Source organism: Bos javanicus, chromosome 10 (assembly GCF_032452875.1).
Source record: "Bos javanicus breed banteng chromosome 10, ARS-OSU_banteng_1.0, whole genome shotgun sequence".
NCBI lineage: Eukaryota > Metazoa > Chordata > Mammalia > Artiodactyla > Bovidae > Bos > Bos javanicus.
In genome coordinates, this window is record NC_083877.1 from 36,847,409 (window position 1) to 36,868,814 (window position 21,406).

The 21,406-nt window shown below is 53.5% G+C and overlaps 1 protein-coding gene across 3 annotated transcripts in view; it reads left to right on the forward strand.

The window, feature by feature from the left end:
* MAPKBP1 (mitogen-activated protein kinase binding protein 1) overlaps nt 1-21,406 on the forward strand; it is a 53,286-nt gene that overhangs the window by 26,435 nt on the left and 5,445 nt on the right. For 2 of the 3 annotated variants that reach the window (XM_061430859.1, XM_061430860.1), the window contains exons 4-25: nt 9,768-9,830; nt 10,060-10,117; nt 10,866-11,036; nt 11,643-11,780; nt 12,042-12,224; nt 12,792-12,952; nt 13,724-13,913; nt 14,468-14,614; nt 14,810-14,985; nt 15,768-15,859; nt 16,342-16,467; nt 17,071-17,141; nt 17,302-17,423; nt 17,661-17,736; nt 17,849-17,960; nt 18,137-18,200; nt 18,387-18,521; nt 18,709-18,845; nt 19,017-19,072; nt 20,089-20,325; nt 20,782-20,948; nt 21,183-21,328. In XM_061430859.1, coding sequence (XP_061286843.1) covers nt 9,768-9,830; nt 10,060-10,117; nt 10,866-11,036; nt 11,643-11,780; nt 12,042-12,224; nt 12,792-12,952; nt 13,724-13,913; nt 14,468-14,614; nt 14,810-14,985; nt 15,768-15,859; nt 16,342-16,467; nt 17,071-17,141; nt 17,302-17,423; nt 17,661-17,736; nt 17,849-17,960; nt 18,137-18,200; nt 18,387-18,521; nt 18,709-18,845; nt 19,017-19,072; nt 20,089-20,325; nt 20,782-20,948; nt 21,183-21,328 — 2,828 coding nt within the window. Of the gene's footprint in view, nt 1-9,767; nt 9,831-10,059; nt 10,118-10,865; nt 11,037-11,642; nt 11,781-12,041; nt 12,225-12,258; nt 12,467-12,791; nt 12,953-13,723; nt 13,914-14,467; nt 14,615-14,809; nt 14,986-15,767; nt 15,860-16,341; nt 16,468-17,070; nt 17,142-17,301; nt 17,424-17,660; nt 17,737-17,848; nt 17,961-18,136; nt 18,201-18,386; nt 18,522-18,708; nt 18,846-19,016; nt 19,073-20,088; nt 20,326-20,781; nt 20,949-21,182; nt 21,329-21,406 lie in introns of those variants that run through there. The other variant, XM_061430861.1, reaches the window with a different exon arrangement.

The window sequence follows — 21,406 nt, forward strand, 5'->3', positions numbered from 1 at the left end:
TGTGTGCACGCACGCATAGGGTCCAAAGAGTCAGACATGACTGAAGTGACTTAGTGCACACACACAAATAGATAGCTATAGCTATAGATATACCACATTTTCTCCATTAATCTGTTGATGGGCATTCAGGCTGTTTCCACTTTTTGGCTGTTATGAATAAAGCTTCTCTGATCACTTGACTGCTCTGGGCACGTTGAGAGATGTCAGTGCCCTGGCAGAAAGGTCAGGTTCCAGGGCCGGTGTTCTTTTCCGTGCTGCCTCTTCACTCCTCTGCTCCTGTTCATAAGAAAACCCCAACCGTAGGCGCTTGCAGCTTCTGCAGAAGTGTTTCTTGTGGAGCCTAGGGGCCCCTCCTGTCTCTGGTTTACTCTGTCGCCCTCTGATCCTTGCTGCTGGAACATGAAAATAGGATGGCCACTTCTCTCCTCCTCCTGTCAACTTAGGAATGCCAAGATGCCCAGTATGATTTCCATAGCAACCTGGAGGTTTTGTATCAGCTATATGATTTCTTTTTTTTTTTTTTAGTTTTATCATCCCTACCTTTATAAAGAACTTTTTCTGTGTCAGGAACTTTGTTAAGGACTTCACAGGAATTATTTTATTTAATACTCTGAGCAACCCTGTGAAGTTGGAACTGTTTTCATCGCCTATTTTAGAGGAGGGAAGCTAAGATTCAAAGAGAGAAAGTGGTTTGCTCCAGGTCACACAGTTAGTATGTGTCTGTATTGGGATTCCAACCCAAGTCGTCTGACTGCAAAGCTCTTTCAAAATGGCTCGAGGCTCGAGGCAGGGGGGAAAACTAGACTTTTTATTTTTAAAAGCTGCCTTTCCCCTAAGCTGTTTACCCACTCTTCGATTGAGAAGAGCCCAATTTATGGGCAGCTCAGTATATTCCAGGGAGCCTTCAGCCCCTGGGTTCGGGGGTCTGTCTCTTCTGTGTGGCCATTTGGCATTTGATGTCTGTGCTGGGGGACTGGGAGCTGAGCTGACTTTACCTTTCAGGGGCTGAGCTGGCCTCCTCCTGTTTCCAGAGGCAAGGTGATGAATGATCTCTGTTGCTGGATACCCTGTGCAGTCTGCCTCTGGGGAATTCCACTCATGCCTGCCTCGGCCTGGGAAAGCCAGGTTCCTTCTTGTTGGAGGTGGTACGGGGGCTGGATGTGGGACAGACTGGGAAGGCTAGGGCTGCTGCTCTGGGCGTGCTGAGCCCTGTGCCCCTGCTCTGGGGAGTGTTGAGCCCTGCTCCCGCTCTTTCCCACCTACTCTGACCCCAGATGCCTTTAAGGGTGTGTTGCTTCTGTTTATGGGCAGGCCCCAGCCTGGTGCGTGTGCCTGGGAGTCATCTTTCCAGGTGGTGTATGGAAGCTTCCTTGCTGTCACCTCTAGTGGGTTTCCTGCGTGTGTTTGGCTTGGGCCAGCCCTGGGCAGTGCCCTGATCCACTTCCTGACCATTTGACTTCCTAGAACTTTGAGTTTTCCTTTGCAAATGGCTTTTTTTCTGGGTGTTTGGTTTTGCTCTGTGCTAGAGCTCCCCTTGTGCCTCAGTGGTATCTGGGGGGCCATCAAAGTCTGTGTGAGCCCAGCAGGCTCTTCCCCCCACCTCCGTCTTCCTTCTCTTCTTCCCTGGTGATCCTCACCCCACCCCCATCCCCCACTCTCTAGTTCCTACTGCGCTTGTTGCTCTAGGAGCAGTTCAGGTATCCTAGAAACAAGAAGAGAAACAAAGCTCCAAAAATTCTCCCAGAGGCCTAGAGGCAAATATCAAACCAAAACAAAGCTTTTCTGAAAGGAAATGAAACAGCTCAGGGAGGGCGGGGTGGAGAGAGATGTGTGCGAGGCAGGGGCAGGTTGAAGCCTCTGGGCAAGGACCCTTGAGTTTTAGTGGCTCTTGCGTCTCTTCTCCAGAGCTCTCCCTTTGCTCTTTTCCCCACAGGAAACCCACCCCTCACCTGTCACATTTTAAGCCCCTCAATTTAGTTGAAAACCCATAATTGACTTGGACTCCTTCCCTAGCTGCCCTGGTAGAGTTTCAGGACCTTTAGAGCCCAGCACAGCCCCTGTTGCTGCTGTGGAGTCAGTCAGTTTGGAGAATGGATTTCTCTCGACCCGTAATGCCAGAGTGCAGGACCTGGCCTGAGTGCAGAGCCTCTGTGCAGACCTGCTACTGGAGTGGGAGGTGTCCTGGAACAGTGAGGGGCCCTATCTGGCAGCCAGGAAAGGACCTCTTGGTGGTTTACGTCGGGGGGAGGAGGGGAAAGCCCGCTCTCCTGAGGAGGCCCTCCATTTACTCAGCGCCTGTTGGAATCGATGCTGAGAGACCCAGCTCCAGGGCTTTGGACTGCATGTGAAGCCACAGAATCTCCTCCTGGCCCGTGTTCTAGTGGCAGATGAGCTGAAGGAGCACGCTGCTGCCTTCTTCCTCCCTGTGGTAAACACTGGGTGCGGGGCGGTCGCCAGGGAGCGTGTGGAGTGGTGGACAGACTGGGTGGAGCTAAGGAAAGAGGACGCCTGGACTCGGTGCCCTGATGGCTGTGAGTCATGCGTGACGCCACCCGTAGACACCCGTCCCCTCCGTGCCCTTTCTCCTGGCTTCCCAACAGATCTCACTCCAGAAACAGGGCCCTGTAGGTCTTCCCAGAAGACCTTGTTCATCCATACAGTCACTCGTGTGTGGCAGATACTTGCTGAAAACCTAATCTGTATACTCTTCTAGCCGCAGGGTATACAGCAGTGACTAAGACGGACAGTGTCACCGCTTCTTCCGGGTTTAAGGCAATTGGGGGAGGGGAGTGGGTAAGCAGATAGTAAGCATGTAAACAAACAAATGAGCAAGATAATATCAGAGACTGGTCAGTGTTCTGAAGGAGTGATGGAAAGGAGAGTAAGTGAACATCCTGGAGCTGGGTGGGAGTAGGGCTACTTGAAGATCAGCTGGTCAGGGCTCAGTGGGAGCTGACCTTTGAGCTGTTGTCTGGGCGACAAAGAGGAATCCCTGTGTGAAGATCTGTGCTTTCAGGTGGAGACCTCAACTACAAAGGTCCCAAGAAAGGATGCATTGATTCACTTGTTTGAGTAGCTAAACAGCAGCCATGGTGGCTAGAGCCTGGTGAGTGAGAGGAAGGGGCTCAGACCCTGCCTTTTGGACCTGAGTCATGAGTCCTGTGAGATCTGCTTCTTGTCCTGGAAGGGAATATGTTCAGATTCCCCTGGGCAGAGAGACATGTACCATGTTATTTACTGGGTTATTATGGCCAATTTTCTTTTCCCATTCCTTTGAGTGGATGGGTGGGTCTCACAGAGCATCTCGGAAACAGAGACCAATGGGTCTCATGATTTGGCCTAGGAATGTTACTTATTTGGAAGGATGCCAGGTATCTAAAGAGGACTACAATCAAGGATGTCCTAGGCAACATCCTAGACTCATCTCTTAGAACAATTAAAGCCATAACATTTCCCCTTTGGGAGTGAATCTGGAGGGACAGTTTGTAATTCCACATCTGGAGGAGGACCCTGATGAGTCACTAATCTGCAGGTCCTGGATGGGAGACTGTAGTTGGGGTTCCTGTTGCCACTGCTGACCCCTGGATAGCCATTTCCTTGTTATTGGTGCCCCAGGGAACCTGTCAAGAAGATAGCTAGGAGTGCCCTGCTGGTTATTTTGCATATTTTTTTCTTCAATTCTCACAACAATCTTGAGACATAGATATTATTATTCTTGTCTTATAGATGAGGAAACTGAGGTTCAGAGAAGTGAAGAAATATGCCCAAGATCACACAGTTTGTTAGCAGACAGGTCTGCCTGACCCCAGTTTTCCTATTCTTTCCATCATCACACTGCCCTCCAGCATCAGTGAGTCCTAGAAGCCTAAGGTCGGGGAGAACTGTGGACCTGCCCCGGGGTCTGCTACTCAGGAGGCTCTTCAGGAGTTAGGTTCTTTGAGATCTGGTAGCTAATGACTTAAAGATTTATTCACAGATATTTACGGAGTGTCAATTTTCTAGGCCTTTGGGATTTAACAGTAAACGAAGTAAACAAGTGTTACTGTCAGAGAGCTGGCAGTCTAGTGATGAAGACAGACCCTATTGCCTCCCCAAGAGAAAATTGTATGGAATATTACAAGTTGATGTGTGCTTTGGAAAAAGTATAAGCAATAGGCAGTGAGAGGGAATAGGGAATGTCGGGTTGTGGAATTATAGTGTTCAAAAGGCACACAGGGTGATGTGTGAGCAAGACTTGAGGACCTTTGGTGTGCCTCTGTGAGTCACCTTCTGATTTTACTTGGTCTGAAAGAGGAAATTTTAGGTGCAGGGTCACAGCTCAGACCTTCTGTGCTCTCCCTGCGTGTGCCTCTTCTGCATTCCTTGCTCATCCCAGGATTCATTTGTTTCTGCCTTCTGGAGGATGGAGAGTCGTAGGAGGCGGATCCTGTGGGAATGCTGGGCTCTTGGTGACGGCAGCAGGCCTGGACTTGTCTGGGGAGGGGGGCAGTCGAGGGCTTGACCCTTCTGGTTCAGAGAAGCCCCTGGGCAGCAGGCCCAGCACCTGGTACGGGGTGCTCTACCACGTGACTCGTGGCCTGAGGCCCAGAGGGACTGAGGCCTCACCGCCTGCCTGTGAGAGGGAGCAGCCTCCCTGCACCTGTACCCTGGGCTTCTGAACCCGCGACCCGGCCGGTTGGGCCAGCCCAGCCCTGTCAGATGGAGGACAGCAGCCAGCATTGCTGCTCGCGCACGTGCTGATGGCTGCCTGCTGTGCTGGCCAGGGTCAAGGGATGTGGAGGCCAGAGGCCAAAGGTTGGTGCAAATAGCACCCTGCCCACCTCAGTCCTAGCAGACTGAGAAACTTGTTCAAAGGTCAGAGAAGACTGAGGAGGCTCTCACATCAGTGTTTTTGAGGTCTCTTCTGTTGGGAGGACCTCAGCAAGGTGGGCACAGGGAAACTTGGAGGTCTTTGCCAAGTCATGCCTTCCCTCCACCATCTGCATCATTGTCCTCACAAGTGGAGCTGTGACCGTGGGTTGATCTCTTTCCTGCTCTTTCTCTTTGTTGGAAGGTTCCCAAATTTAAATAATTAGAAATAAAAATTTCAGCTTAAGGGCCAATCTCTGTGTGTTTCCCTCCTTGGCTTAACTCTCCCATGCCACTCAGAGAGTTTTCCAGGCCATGCTGGAAGGTTGGGAGGTGTTAGAGAAGGGAAAGTTTGCCTCATAGCTTGTCATCCTCTGTCCACATTGTCTCTTCATGCACATACGCTGCTCTCCCTCTTCCCACCACCATGGAGTCAAACCTGGGGAAGAAGGAAACAAAAGACGCTACGGTCCAGCAGAGCTCAAAGCTTTACGTGCAGTGACTGGAGAGTGCATTAAGCGGTCTAACGCACTGCCCTTCAAAGGTCACCATGCTGCTTTGGGTTTGAAGGCGCCTGCATCACCTGCTTTTTCTGAATGTGGAATGTGTCAGAATCTGTATTGATCCAATTCAGGTCAGATCTGCTTTCAGCCCAGGCCCTCTGCCATGATTTATCTGGAGCTGATCTGAAAGCTAGGTAACCCAGAACCATTCAGACTGGAAGCCGTCACCAGAGAGGACAAGCCTGTGGAGCCCTCCTTAGCCTTAGAAAATGCCAGCTTTCCTGAAAACTTGCTGGGCTTTGCTGATGGTGTCAGGCCTGGGGGGGTTTATAATTTTTCATACATTGAATAAAATATTAAAACCTAAATATTTAGACCTATGAACTTTGAACTATAACTGCTATAATTTTCATGTGCCCCGTTATGATTTCCCAGAATTCTGTAGCCAGAATCCCTTTTCCCTCCAAGCGCCCCAGTCTCCTCTCCCTCTTCTCAGAGGCTTCTGCCCTGGCACCCTCTGCATTAGGTCGGTATGCTTTCTGTGCTTAGCTCTCCTCTTCAATTTCAGTTTTCTCTTCTTTCTCTCACTTACTCTACTCTGCTTTCCTTAGAGCACAGCTCCTGAAATCCTGACTCTGTTTTGCTTTCGCTGAGATGTCTTGAAAAGGCCTCTGGACTCGTTTCTCCACCTTGAAGTGGGGATAATTGTCCCAGCCACAAAACTTGTGAGGATAAGCTAAGACCAGATCTCTCAGGTGCTTAGCAGAGTGCCTGCGTCGCAGAACCTGCTAGATGAATGGTAACTCTTATTATTGGGCCCACGGTGTGAAGAGCAGACCAGTTACTGAAGGAGGTGGAAAGCCATCGTGTTGAGAGTTCACTGCAGCCCTCGCACGGCGCTTGCTAACTTAGTCAGGTGGTTTCGCCTCCCTTCTCTTTCTGTGTCGCTGTCCTAGAGCCTGGGGATAGCGTCTCCCTCAGCATCCCCCCCACCTCCGTCCCTTCCTTGCTACTTTCCAAGGTTATGGTCTCCTAAATGGATGAAGATGTAGATACTTTCTTTCCCCAAGCTTAACCCAGTTCTCTTCCCTTGGCTGCCTTCCCAGAAATAAATAAAGCTTCCTTTAAAGTTTCTACCATTTCTCAGATCCTAATAGGACTTACCCCCGGTTTTCTGAAGGAGATACCTGACACGAAGCCCCTGGGCACCTCATTCCCCACTGCCTGGAGTCTCTTTTGGCTTCTTGTCTGTGCTCCAGGAGGAGGAATAGTAAGATCTGCCATTTGTTTGGTCCCACTTTGTGTCCAAAAAATTATGTGATCCTATACAGAAGTCCTGACAGCTTGATCTTAGAGGCTCCTTTTAAACAGATAATGAAATAGCTTCTGACTTATCCAGGGGCACAAAATTATTCATAACAGAACAAGAACTCCAACCCTGGTGTCTGACTCCAGAGCCTACCCTGTCCCTACTGCCCCTCCCTGCTCTGAGGATCCAGGGATCTTTGTTGTCTCCTCCCATAGGAGACAGGTGAGCATGCTAGGGAGGAGAGTCTGGCCTACGGATACCCCAGTTGACCAGGCTAGGGGAGCATTCATCCATTCAGTAAATGGTTTTGAACAACTAAACCTAACAGACTCTGCTAGGCACAGGAGACACAGCAGCGAGCAAGACCAGGCACAGTTCCCACCCTCGTGAAGGACACAGGCTAGAGGTGGAGGAGTCTGTACTCAGTGCCCTACTGTGGGCACAGGCGGCTGGACTCGATATCCTGAGATAAACTGTAATGGGAAAGAATATGAAGAAGAATGTGTATACATATATAAAACTGAATCACTGTGCCATTCAGCAGAAATTAACACAACGTTGTAAATCAACTGTACTTCAATAAAATACATTTTAAAATGTAAAAAAATGTTAAATTGCAGTTGTGATAAATGTCACAAAAGACTGGTACAACTGTGTTGTGAGAGCATGTACTGAGGCCGTCTGACGTGAGATGTGAAGGAGGTTAAGTGTTAACCAGTTGGGAAAAGGAGGGGAGAATGCTCTAGACAAGGAAGGGCCCTAGCAAAGGCGTGGAGTGGGAGGAGCACAGGAAGCCAAAGGGTGAGGGTGGAGTGGGGCAGGGGCCACACCACCCAGGGCCTTCGCACAGCCCTTATTTAAGGCCTTGCGTCTTAGAAGCTCCCCAGGGATGTTCAGCAGGGGTGACACAGTCAGATCAAACAGACACAGTGTTTGATGTCGAGAGCACAGGACACTGCAAGACCTGCTCTCTGTCGGAGCCTGGGTGTCTGAGCAAAGTTTCCTCACTTCAGAAGTTGGAGAGTTGGACCAGATGATCTTTAAAGATACCCAGCACAGTGCATCAGTGCATTTAATTTCTTCCATCCTTCCTTCTGGCTCTAAGGTTCTATGAATCTTACCTGTTTGAGAGGAATTAGACCCCCTGCATCCTGGATTGCCCCTAACAGAAGCTGGACGTGTGTGTGTGTGTGTGTTGGGATAGGGGAAGGAGAGTGATGGGGCACAGAGTTTCCCTTTGTGTGTGTGTGTGTGTGTGTGTGTGTGTGTGTTGGGATAGGGGAAGGAGAGTGATGGGGCACAGAGTTTCCCTTTGTGTGTGTGTGTGTATGTGTGTTGGGATGGGGGAAGGAGAGTGATGGGGCACAGAGTTTCCCTCTGTGTGTGTGTCTGTGTTGGGATGGGGGAAGGAGAGTGATGGGGCAGAGTTTCCCTGTGTGTGTGTATGTGTGTGTGTGTTGGGATGGGGGAAGGAGAGTGATGGGGCACAGAGTTTCCCTCTGTGTGTGTGTGTGTGTGTGTTGGGATGGGGGAAGGAGAGTGATGGGGCACAGAGTTTCCCTGTGTGTGTGTATGTGTGTGTGTGTTGGGATAGGGGAAGGAGAGTGATGGGGCACAGAGTTTCCCTCTGTGTGTGTGTGTGTGTGTTGGGATGGGGGAAGGAGAGTGATGGGGCACAGAGTTTCCCTTTGTGTGTGTGTGTGTGTTGGGATGGGGGAAGGAGAGTGATGGGGCACAAAGTTTCCGAAGCCATGTGATTTTGGTTACGTTTTAAAAAACCCTCCTGACATGGTATTCTAGAAAGGAAGTGGAAGACTGAAAGTTGGTATAAAGAGAGAAGGAGAAAGTAATGAGGAAAGAGAAGCAAAGCTTAGGAGATGGAGGGAGAAGAAAGAGCATTGAGAAGGGATTTGGGGACAGGAGTTAGAGGAAAAGATGTTGTGACTCAGGAATTCCAAGGCTGTCAGTCAGCCTGGCAGTTCTGGGCATAGCAGGTGTCCCTCAGAGATCCCAGTGTCCCCAGAAATTACCTGTGGAATTTGTATATTAAAGTCGTTTATTGACCCTGAGATGCTGAGCCGTCACTAGCAACTGGTACTCACTTTGGTTTTGAGTTCCTAGCAAGTGGTGGGTTTTAGGTATGGGAGCTGCAGTGCTTTCCCACTAATCCAGGCTGTGTCTGAGCCTTCTCTCCCCTTCCCTCACCTGGGGCAGCAGGCTCCACACCTGCTCCGTCAGCTAGTCGCAGTTCTGATGCAGCCATGAGCAGAAGGGCAGTGAGGCCCAGCCTGCCGACAGCCGGGAGCCTAAGGGAGTGCATTGCTGGCTATGGCTTCCTGCTTCTTGCTCCCAACTCCTGCCACCTGGAAAGTCAGTCAGAGCCCAGTCCCATCCAGCCTTGCCCTCTGGCTGGAGAGGATGCTCCCAGCCTTCTTCCATTGTCTTCTGTCAGTCTGGAGGGTCCTTCTCAGGCTCCTTGGGGCCAGGGATCCTCAGGGGTGGGCTTCCCAGGCCCTCCCAGGCTGTCTCTGCCCCTCCCTCTAGTTTTATCGACCCTTCTGGCAGTTCTGGTCCCTGCCTCCCACCCGCTCCATCACCTGATGCATAGAGGGGGTGTGTGTGCCGGGGCAGGGATGGGATTGGCTCTTGCCAAGTATACACATGGACACACATGTGAGAGGCCTCACTCCTTGGGGCACAAATACTTGACACACATCTGACTCCAAGCCACACTGGCTGTGTGTGCACCTGCAGCCTGCTTTGCCCAAATCGCGTGGGTTCTCCCCTTCTGCCCCACTTCCTGGGCTGGCGAGGCTCTGGGAGGGCCTGGGTCCCTGCTGCCCTGTGGCAGAGATGGCGCTGGTGCTGGGGCACATGGTGAGCCATCTTGCAGGGAGCCCTTCCACCTCATGAAGCTGGGAAGTGGGCCCTTGTGGGTGGAAAGGAAGCAGGAAGAACAAGTTTCCAGGAGAAAGCAGTCAGTTGCCCTTTGTGGCTAGTGATGCCCCTCTGAGCCGGTCGCCCCAGCTCCCTGGCCTGGGGGACTGGAGCTCCTGGGGGCGCCATAGTTTGGTGCTGAAGTTGGGTTGCCTTCCTCGTCTTCCCAGGTGTGTGGTCGTGCTGTTCAATCCCCGGAAACACAAACAGCACCACATCCTCAACAGTTCCAGGTAAATGGGTCTGGGCCCTCGGGAAGCATCTCCTGGGAGCTGTGAGAAGGTGCAGTCTGGGGTCTGTGTGGCGCTGGGGATGGGGACGTGGCTGGGCCCCCAGGCCGGCCAGGGAAATGCCACCTGTGCCACTGGTTGTCTGCTGGTCTTGCCTCTTGAGGGGACTGTGCGGGAGCCAGGCTTAGACCGGGCTGCCAGTGCCCCTTTGAGCCCACCTCATTTCTTGCAGGAAAACCATCACTGCCCTTGCCTTCTCTCCTGATGGCAAGTACTTGGTCACTGGAGAGGTGAGTGAGGAAGGGGGCTGCAGAGCTCTGAAGAGGGCAGGTGGCCTGGGCGCAGCAGAGAACTTCAGTCCTGGGCCTGGTTAGGGCTGCTGCCACTCTGGCTTCCTGAACCGGTGTCAAATCCCAGTTTTGGTTGCACCTTGAAACAGTGGTTTCTGAAGCCTTAGTGGGCATCTGAGTCAGCTGAGCGCTTGTTAAAGCGCACATTGCTGGATCTGCTCCCGGAGTTTCTGGTTCTGTGGGCCTGGGAAGGGACCCCAAATTTTGCATTTCTCTCAAGTTCTCAGGTCTCACTGATTCTGCTGGTTTATTAGAAAGCACACCGTGAAAACCTCTGCCTTAAGATATTCCTTATGCCAGGGGGCCCCCTGCTGGGCACATGCGGAACATCTGCCCCTCTCAGTCTCTTACAGGGAGGCAGTAGGGGCAGAAATAGGCGTGGGTGGTAGTGGTCCTCAACCCTGACTGCCCATCGGAATCACTCTAGGAACTTTGAACAAATACAGAGGTGCAGACCCTCACCCAGAGATACTGAACTGAGTCTGGGAGCATTTTCTCTCTGATAATGGTTGTAATCCTGAGATATTTATCATGTTTTCTGTATACCTTCGCCTGTGTAGCACTCTGCCCTTGGCCAGGGGATCCTTAGAGAGACTGTGCCCAGTCGCTGGAGAGGTAGGGCCCCAATCCTGAAAGGCTAGGGAGGCTGTGCCTCTGGCCCTCACTGCCCGTTCCTGCTTCCCTGCAGAGTGGGCACATGCCTGCCGTGCGCGTTTGGGATGTGGCAGAGCACAGCCAGGTGGCTGAGCTGCAGGAGCACAAGTATGGTGTGGCTTGTGTGGCCTTCTCCCCGAGCGCCAAGTACATCGTCTCTGTGGGCTACCAGCATGACATGATCGTCAACGTCTGGGCCTGGAAGGTGAGTGGCCCCGGCTGGGCTGGCCTGGCACCCTCATTGGTTGAGGAGTCAGGAAGCTATTGACCTGAGTCTCTTCATTCCACTCTGCTGCTCAGTTACATTCTAGAAAATGACCTGAAGCAGAAAAGAGGAACCGTGTAGCCAAGTGTGTTGGTAGAAAGAGGCTAGCTTTTTGCCTCTGAGGACCTCCGGAGGAAATGAATGTCTTCAGTTCCTCTGGAAAAGGATTCTCCTTCCTCCCCTCTTTTTCTGACCGGTAAATCCTGGAAAGTGAAAGAAAGTGTTAGTTGCTCAGTCATGTCCGATTTTTTGCGACCCCATGGACTGTAGCCTGCCAGGCTCTTCTGTTCATGGAATTCTCCAGGCAAGAATGCTGGAGTGGGTTGCCATTCCATTCTCCAGGGGAACTTCCTGACCCAGGGATCAAATCTGGGTCTTCTGCATGGCAGGCGGATTCTTAACCACCTGAGCTACCAAGGAAGTCCAAATCCTGGAAAGAAACATTTTAAAGTACAAATCCTATCTTATCCTCCTCCATCTTCTGAGCCTCTTTATTCTTCACTCCAAGAGGCAGAATTTTGATTCTTCCTTTGACTTTCTCTCCAGAAAAACATCGTGGTGGCTTCCAATAAGGTGTCCAGTCGGGTCACCGCGGTGTCCTTCTCTGAAGACTGCAGCTACTTTGTCACTGCTGGTAACCGGCATATCAAATTCTGGTACCTTGATGACAGCAAGACCTCAAAGGTGAGGTGCTGAGGCTGGAAATAGCCTCCAGGGCCAGGGTCTGCTCACCCACCCCAGGAGACACTGCTCCCTTGGGCCCCCTCTCTGCTCGATCACCAGCCACCCAGTTCTGGATGAATCAGGTGCTGCCTGCGCCTAGGGATAGTCTCAAAGGGCAGGGGGTGGTAGGGCTTGCTGTGTCTCTTGGCTCCCTCTCCCCAGGCCAAGTCTCTGGGGCGGCTGAAGGGCAGATGGGTGGGCAGCAGTGGTGTGTCTCCGCAGGTTAACGCCACTGTGCCCCTGCTGGGCCGCTCGGGGCTGCTGGGCGAGCTGCGGAACAACCTGTTCACTGACGTGGCCTGTGGCAGAGGGAAGAAGGCAGACAGCACCTTCTGCATCACGTCCTCAGGGCTGCTGTGCGAGTTCAGTGACCGGAGGCTTCTGGACAAGTGGGTGGAGCTGAGAGTAAGTACCTCTGTCCCGCTGGCTGGGGGCCGCCTGGGTCTCCGCCCAGGGCAGAGCCGGTGCCCATGGCTCCGCCCCAGGGGCGGGGCCTGAAGGTGGGAGGGGGCCCCCAGGAGGAGGAAGCTTGAGGCCAGCGCTTGGCCAGGTTCCAGCCCACGCAGATGGGTGTAACTGCCTCCTCTCTGCTCTCTCTGTCTTTCTTTCCCCTGCTTTCCTCTTCTCAGAACACAGACAGCTTCACAGTAAGTGGTGCTAGACTCTTCCCCTCTTTCTCATGCTGTCCCTTTCTCTTTGCTGGGCTTTTCCTGTTTTGTCCTCTTGGCCAAAACCGCTGGTGCCTTCCAAGGCTCCGGGGCTCCCATCCCTGGTCCGCACGTGGCTTGTGGGCCCTCTGGCCACCTGCTGCTGGAGGGCGGGTGTCTCTAGGTGACAGCTGAGGGGCTCAGGCCTGTGCAGCTGGGCTGCTTTCCCTTGCCCGTGCCCTGGTGGGTATCTCTTCTAGGCAGGTGACTGTTGAGGAGGGGTTGAGGGGGTGGCCCATGCTGAGCCGAGCCCCTCTGCCTGCAGACCACTGTGGCCCACTGCATCTCCGTGAGCCAGGACTACATCTTCTGTGGCTGCGCTGATGGCACCGTGCGCCTCTTCAACCCTTCCAACCTGCACTTCCTCAGCACCCTGCCCCGGCCCCACGCCCTGGGGACAGACATCGCCAGTGTCACAGAAGCCAGGTGAGCTGTGCAGGACCCCTGCCTCCTTTTCAGAGCTTGACTCCGCACCCAGCCTTCCTTCCCTCTGCTTCAAGGTGAAGGTATCAGCACCCCAAAGATTACAGGAACGTCTCTGCAGAAACACAGATTTGGCTTTATGGGTACACGGAACCCTCAGGGGACCATGGAGTATCTCTGTATGCAGGCGTTAGGTGGGGCTTAGTGTCAGATTTGGGTTTACATTCAATGATTTTAGGACTGGTTCAAGGGATTGAAGTTTTGCTTTGGTTGGATGCTGTGAAGAAGTGGGGGGCAATTCCACAATTGGACATTTAATAACTTTTATCTGAAAGGTAGAAGGAAAGGTGTGGAGCTAAAGCTGTAATTGATAGATAAAGGAATAGCGGCAGTCAGTCCTGAAAGATGAGAAAGGGTGATGATCTGTCTTCTCTATGGCTGGGACAGTGATCTTGTTTTTATCTGTCTCAGAACCACTGCACAGCGGTCTTGTTTTTGTTTCGCTCCATCGTGGCCGCAGTCACCTTGTCTGCCGTTGGTGTTCTGAGCCCTGGTCCGTGCTTGTCAGGAGAGCACACTGGTCCGGGAGCTGGTGCTGGGGCGGCTCCCAGCTGAGAGCTGTCAGAGCAGCGCTTTCCTCCCAAGCAGCTGCTTCCAAACCTGTGGGTCTGGAGAGGGCTCCCGTGCTCCTTCCTTTGTGGCTTGGCTTCTGTTTTCATTCCCTCATTTCCACAGCTCCTCACTCACCGCTTTGCACCGTCTTCTTCCCCACAGTCGCCTCTTCTCTGGCGCGGCTAATGCCAGATATCCAGACACCATCGCCTTGACCTTCGATCCTACTAATCAGTGGCTGTCTTGTGTGTACAACGACCACAGCATTTATGTTTGGGATGTGAGGGACCCCAAGAAAGTGGGCAAGGTGTATTCGGCTCTGTATCATTCCTCCTGCGTCTGGAGTGTGGAGGTAGGTGGCCGGGCTTAGACACATGGTGAGGATGGAGAGTGAGGATCCCCAAGTAGAACACTGTGTTCCTGCTCCCTCCTCCTTTCTTCAGCAGCAGCCCTGTGTATCCACATACCCTCAGATGGGTCCTGGGGACCGATCTTGAATTAGTGCTTAAACGTCTCAGGCTTCTTCCAATGGGCCCCTGTCCATCCTTAGCTCTGCCTTGTCCTGGGCTGGATGATCTTAAACAAGTTACTGAACTTACCTGAGTTTTGTTTTCTCAGTGGTAAAATGATGTACCTAATTCATCTAATTGTTTTAAGAATTAAGTGAAAAACTGTGAGTGGAGTATTTCATAGTAAGCATAGCAGAGTACCTTGTGTTTGGTGAATGTGCTTTCCCTCAGCGATTTGAAGAATATCTAATAGTTGCAGTTTGCTTACCATGTGACAGACTCTGGGCCAAGCCTTGGCCAACAACAGCTCTTTAGTCTCATTCCTTTCTGTCTCTGTGGGCTGGCAAGCAACTGCTGCCTACCTGGAGCTCTGACTTTGTACCCTCTGCCCCTTCAGGTCTACCCCGAAGTGAAGGACAGTAACCAGGCCTGCCTGCCCCCCAGTTCCTTTATCACCTGTTCCTCCGACAACACTATCCGCCTGTGGAACACAGAGAGCTCCGGGGTGCATGGCTCCACGCTGCACCGGAACATCCTCAGCAATGTGAGCCTGGGCCCCTCCAGGCCGAGTGCCTGTGTTCCCTTGCCTTCTCAGGAACTGGGTCCCCAGACTTGATGTCCGAGTTCTTATGTGGCCTTCCCCTGCAAGTCAGGGCTTTGTCTTATCCAGCATTCCTCTCCTCTTTCCCCTGTACTGATTAGACCTGTCTTACCCACTTCTCCTGACCTGCTCCACCAGGACCTCATTAAGATCATCTATGTGGATGGGAACACTCAGGCCCTGCTGGACACTGAGCTGCCCGGGGGAGACAAAGCTGATGGGTCCCTGATGGATCCCCGAGTGGGCATTCGTTCTGTGTGTATCAGCCCCAATGGCCAGCATCTCGCTTCAGGAGACCGCGTGGGCACACTCAGGTAAAGCCAGCTCTGGCATGGGTACCACCTGCCTCTGGTGGTATGGGTTTGGGGGAGTTAGGTCCCCAAGGACAGAGCTTTTGAAAATCTTGGCTCAAAAAGATTGGGGAAAAGATATTCATATACAAGGGAAAGATAATTATAGTCAAGAAACCCAGCAGAAACCATTCTAATCAAGTAATCAGGCTTACATTCTCATATCAACATCATAAACCCCATAATACAATGCTCTACAGAAGGACGTAGCAGTTTTTCTGTGGTATTCTTGCCAAAATTGAAGAAACTCAGTCCCATCATGAGAAAACATCAGACTAACTCAAATTGAGGTACATATGACCAAGCACCTGCACTAATCAATACTCTTCCCAAGTGTCAAGATTATGAAAGGGAAGCAAAGACTGAAGAACTGTTACAGACAGGACACTCAGGAGAAATAACAACTAAATGCAGTTGGACTCTGGATAGGATCCTAGATCCAGAAAGAGGACATTGTGGGAAAACTGGTGGAATTCAAGTAGAGCCTTTAGGTCCTAATATTGTACTGATGTAAACTTCCTTGTTCTGGTAAGTAGACTGTTGTTATATAAGATGATCACATTAGGGAAAGCTGAGTAAGGGGAATATGGAAACTCTCTGTACTTATTTCAACTTTTCTCTAACCTGAAAGTTCAAAAATAAATTTTAAAAAAGGTCAGGAGGGAGGATATAACAGAGAAAGCAGAGTGAGTCTCTCTTCCTGCAGCCCGGCAGTGACCCCCTCCCGCCTCTCCTTATCTCTGCAGGGTGCACGAACTGCAGTCCCTAAATGAGATGCTGAAGGTGGAGGCCCATGACTCGGAAATCCTGTGCCTGGAGTACTCTAAGCCAGACACAGGTAAAGAGGATGTCTGGTACCCATGCCAGAGGCTTAGGGCTCCTCTAGTCCTGCTAGTGCTGCTTACATTGATCCTAGCTGTAGGATGTGGGACTGAAAATCCTTTGAATCATTTGGTGTCTTTGCAGATTTAGAGGAGGGCAGCTCTGCCCCTTCTCCATGGTTGCCTTGGCTTAGGGATATGGGGCTCAGTTCTTATTAGCTGGGCCCAGATAGGGGCCTGCTCTTTTGTAGGCTGCAGTCCATGGGGTCACTAAGAGTTGGACACAACTGAACAACTTCACTTTCACTTTTCACTTTCAGGCATTGGAGAAGGAAATGGCAACCCACTCCAGTGTTCTTGCCTGGAGAATCCCAGGGACGGGGGAGCCTGCTGGGCTGCCGTCTATGGGGTCGCACAGAGTCGGACATGACTGAAGCGACTTAGCAGCAGCAGCAGGAGCTGGGCACACATGGGCTGATGAAGTTCTTCCAACCCACAGGTCTGAAGCTCCTAGCGTCAGCGAGCCGGGACCGGCTGATCCACGTGTTGGATGCTGGACGGGAGTACAGCCTACAGCAGACATTGGACGAGCATTCATCCTCTATCACTGCTGTGAAGTTTGCAGGTAGTGGCAGGGCAATTGGGATACATTCTGCCACCTACCACTGACACCCCATGCCCCCTACTGCCCCCTGTGTTCTGCCTCCATGAGAAGAGTGTGCCAGTCACAGGGAGTATGGGACAGCAGCTGACTGTCTTGGGGCTGAATGGGAAAACAGATGAAATATAGACTGTTAGTATGGGGGATACTTATCAACCAGGCTTGCTGAGGATGGGGAGAAAGGAGGGCCTGGGTTTGAAGAGAAGCATCCTGATTTAGGTCTTCTCTGGGACTCAGACGGTAAAGAATCTGCTTGCAATGTAGGGACCCAGGTTCCATCCCTGGGTCAGGAAGATCCCCTGGAGAAGGGAATGGCGACCTACTCCAGTATTCTTTCCTAAAGAATCCTATGGACAGAGGTGCCTGGTGGGCTACAGTTCATGGAGTCACAAAGAGTCAGACACGACTGAACGAATAACACTTTCACTTTTCACTTCATCCTGATTTAACGGGTGGTCCCAGCTGTGTCGAGTAGCTCACCGAGGGAAAGTGTTGAGGGAGGCAGAGGGCAGACTGGACCCACTGTGGTGAGAGCAGTGGGAACAGCTCAGCCCCCTTCCTCTACAGCCAGCGATGGGCAAGTCCGCATGATCAGCTGTGGAGCAGACAAGAGCATCTACTTCCGCACTGCGCAGAAGGTGAGGTGACCAGGCGTCCCTGAATGGGACAGTGGGTTTGGGGATGAGGGGTGGGGTCACTACCATTCCCCTCCCTGAGGTCACAAGAGGTGAGGGGAAGCAAAAGCAAGGCTCCTGGGGCCTGGTGAGGCATTTGGGTGTGGGCTCTCCACCCCTGCAGTCTGGAGACGGAGTGCAGTTTACCCGGACACACCACGTGGTGCGGAAGACGACCCTCTATGACATGGACGTGGAGCCCAGTTGGAAGTACACAGCCATCGGCTGCCAGGATCGGAATATTCGGTGGGCATCCCTTTCTCAGGCCCGAGGGGGTCAGCTCACAGGTGTCTATCTTCTTGTCCAGGACTTTGTGCCCCTTGAGCCCACAGAATGAGGACTTTGCCTCACCTAAGAGGTGGTGGCCCCTTTGGTGTTGGGGAGTGGCTTCCGGAGAGAACAGAGCTAGGGGTGAACGCTGGCTGCGCTGCCCGCCAAGCGACCGTGGGTTCCTGCTCATGTGATGAGTGTGTGTCTTCACAGGATCTTTAACATCAGCAGTGGGAAGCAGAAGAAGCTGTTTAAAGGGTCGCAGGGTGAGGACGGCACTCTGATTAAGGTGAGGGCTCAGTGGGATGGGTGCCGGGCCAGAGAATGGGGGGCACAGATGGTGCTGGGTGGAGAGGGCCCAGTGCTTCCTGGCCTCATCCAGCAGTGTGTCCACTCCTCAGGTGCAGACGGACCCCTCAGGGATCTACATCGCTACCAGCTGCTCTGACAAGAACCTCTCCATTTTTGACTTTTCCTCAGGCGAGTGCGTGGCTACCATGTTTGGCCACTCAGGTGAGTGTAGCCCTGCTTCTCTCCCCCTGGAACCTTCCCGGTTCTCCGTAGCCTTTTCTGGGTCCCAGCAGAGCTGTCTGTCCCTCCCCTCCAGCCAATCCCCGACCTCCACTGTTGAGAAGACATCTGGCTGGGACTTTGGGTGGGGGGCTCATTGGCCATATTTGTTTTCACAGAGATTGTCACTGGCATGAAGTTTAGTAATGACTGCAAACACCTCATCTCTGTATCAGGGGACAGGTGAGCAGAAGCCAGCTTCCCTGGGATTCTTCCTGTGTCAGTCCCCTCTCCACATCAGTGATGTCTTGGGAAGTAGGGCTGAATGGCCCGGCACTGGAGGGTGGCTCTGGTCTCCTTGCCAGCCCAGGGAGGTGCTGCCCCTTGCAGTCCCCGCACCCCTCACCCAGCTCTGTGGCTCCACCCCAGCTGCATATTTGTGTGGCGCCTGAGCTCGGAGATGACCATCAGCATGAGGCAGCGTCTGGCTGAGCTGCGCCAGCGCCAGCGCGGAGGCAAGCAGCAAGGATCATCCTCTCCTCAGAGGGCCGCTGGACCCAACCGGTGAGATCAGAGTGTGGGCGTGGATGCTGGTGGGTGGGCCTCCAGGCTGCTCCTCCTCCTCGCCATGGACCTGCCACTCAGCAGCTCTGTGTCTCCCCGTACCTGTTGCTTACTCGAAGAGCCACGCCGCTGACCTCTCCACCCACCAAGTCTCCTCTCCCCGTCACCTTGCTTGTCTTGGATGCAGGCACGAGGCCCCCTCGATGCTATCTCCCGGACCAGCTCTCTCCTCAGACAGCGACAAGGAGGGAGAAGATGAGGGCACGGAAGAGGAGGAGCTCCCAGCGCTGCCTGTCCTTTCCAGGGGTGCCAAGAAAGAGCCAGGTCTGTGCAAGCCTGCAGTGGGCCAGACAGGCACAGGCCGGGCAGGGCCTGGATGCACCCTCAGCGGGACTGGGGGGTGAGAGCAGGGGGTTGAGGCTTTGAAGGGTGGGGGCTGGCGCTTCAGAGTGAGTGGGCGGGAGCCGTGCTCTCTGACTGTTTGTCTCTGTCCAGCCTCAGTGCCCAGCCCAGCCCTGCCCCGAAGCCTGTCCCACTGGGAGATGAGTCGGGTGAGTCACCATCGTTAAAATGTTCTTCCAAGGTTACAAGGGGTGCAGGATGGTGGAAGCAGGGCTCTCTACACCTGGCGAGGCATCTGGGCATCGGATCTGCCCAGGTGCCGCCCCCTGTGTTCAAGGAAGCTCCTGGGGTGGTTCCAGGTGAGGGGTGAAGCCCACCAGGTGAGGCCAGGGGAGATGGCCTACCCGGGTCAGCCACCACTAGGGGCAGCACTCCACTTGTTCAGCCACCTGGGGCCCTGGGAGCAGATGTGAGCAAAGAACCGGTGGACGTGGGGAGTAGAAAAGGGTCAGAGCTGAACAGTTAGAAGGAAATTTCAAGAAAGTCAAAGGGCCAAAGAATGAAATCTGGAGAAACTTTAGTGCTAAAGAAGGTTAGGAGGTAAGCTCAGAACTTCCAGAATAGTTAGGGGCAAAGGCCTTAAGAGGACCAGTAACTGAACAGTGACTTCCGGGTGACCAGGAGGAGAGAGGCTTTCAGAGGCGGCTCAGCCCTCCCTTGTTCCACGTCAGGATTTCAAGCATCAGCACCTTTCACTGTCAGCAGCAGCTTCATGGGATGATGGTGGTGTGGGGTCTGGCGCCTTCTGACCAGGCCCTGGGCCTCAAGCCTGGACTCTTGGCTTGTCCTTGGTGCTGTGTATGGACCTGGGGCTGTCCTCTGAGCGGGGGCCTTTTAGAGACTCCCAGGTCTGAGGTGTCCATGACACTGGTGAAGACTGAGACTGGAAGGTCCTCTAGGACAGCACACGGAGAATAGCTGAGAGCATGAGCTCCGGAGCCAGGCTGCCTGCGCTGGAACCTGCAGGCAGGCTGCCTGTGGAACTTGGACCAGTTCCCGAAGCCCTGTATGCTTCACTTTCCCTTCAGTACCTACCTCTTAAGGTGGTTGTGAGAATTAAATGAGCTAATACATGTAAAGTGCCTGGCACACACTAGGTGGCGCGTGAGTGTCTGCTGACTCTATCGTGTGACTGTTACTCCTCTCCCACCCCACCCCATACCAGGCACAGGAGACGGAGGAGTTCCTGGACCCAGCTCCTGCCACCAACCAAGGACCCAGAAGAAGGGGGCGCTGGGCTCAGCCCGGTGTGGAGCTGAGTGTTCGCTCTATGCTGGACCTGAGGCAGCTGGAAACACTGGCCCCAGGTCCTCGGGGTCCTCACCAGGACTCTCCGGCCATGACCCCTTCAGGTCCTGGGAAGCACAGTCAGCAGGCCCCTGAAACCTCAAGCGTGAGCAAGGTGAGCCTGCTTTCCCCCAGCAGCCTAGAGATCTCCAGGCTGGCTGAGCCAGCCTTGGGCTGACAGCGGTGCCTGAGCGTTCATCCCGCGGTGGTTGCTCTGCCCCCGTGGGGCATGGGTAACCTGACCTGCAGAGTCAGGTGGGCTGGTGAGGCTGTGCCTCACTTTTCCCCTGGGGTGGAAAGGCAAGGGGTTGCCTTTGTCCTGGGTGGGGTTCCCTGGAGGGCTCATGATATGAAGTAGTGGCTGGACGTTGGCAGCCCAGAGTGCTAACATGGTTCTTCCTGAGGCTCAAGAACACTGGTTGGAACCCAGCCTGGCTTTTTGCTATCTGCTCTCAGAATCAGATTCCCTCAGAGTTGGTGCCCACTGAATCCTCCTTGCTCCCCTGCACCTCCTCTCCCGGACCCTTGCTCACATCAGCAACCCCAGCGATGCCACTCTGTGTGTTTCCAGAATGAAAAGCTCCCCCGACCTCAGGCTTCCCAACCCTGTTCCTGCCCCCACATCATCCGATTGTTGTCCCAAGAGGACGGGCTCTTTGCCCAAGATCTGGAGACTGCACCCATCGAAGATGGTATTGTCTACCCGGAGCCGGGTGACAGCCCCACCCTGGATACCAGGCAAGGGTCCCGCAGACTTCTGGGGCCATGCATACCCCTCTCTCACATCTTCCCTTCCCTCCCAGTATTCTGTACTTGGGTTGGGGGCTGGCTCCAGGCACTCGGCTTGCCCACCATTGCACCCCTGCCTCATCTCCAGTCCTGCTCATGGGGCAGGAGGAAGGCAGGAGTCCATGGGGCTGCTGCTCACCACTGCTCACCGCCTCTTCTTTCCCCTGCTGGCCTCTCTGGCAGTGAGTTCCAGGTGCAGGCACCAAGCCGAGGGACCCTGGGAAGAGTGTATGCAGACGGCAGGGGCTCAGAGAAGCATAGCCCTGATAGTGCATGCTCTGTGGACTTCAGCAGCAGCCGCCTTTCCAGCCCTGAGCACCCCAATGAAGGTGAGGCTGCAGCCCCAGGGAGGGCCAGGAGCACACTGGTGGGAGTGGAGGCTCCGGCGACAGACGGGTGCAGCGTGA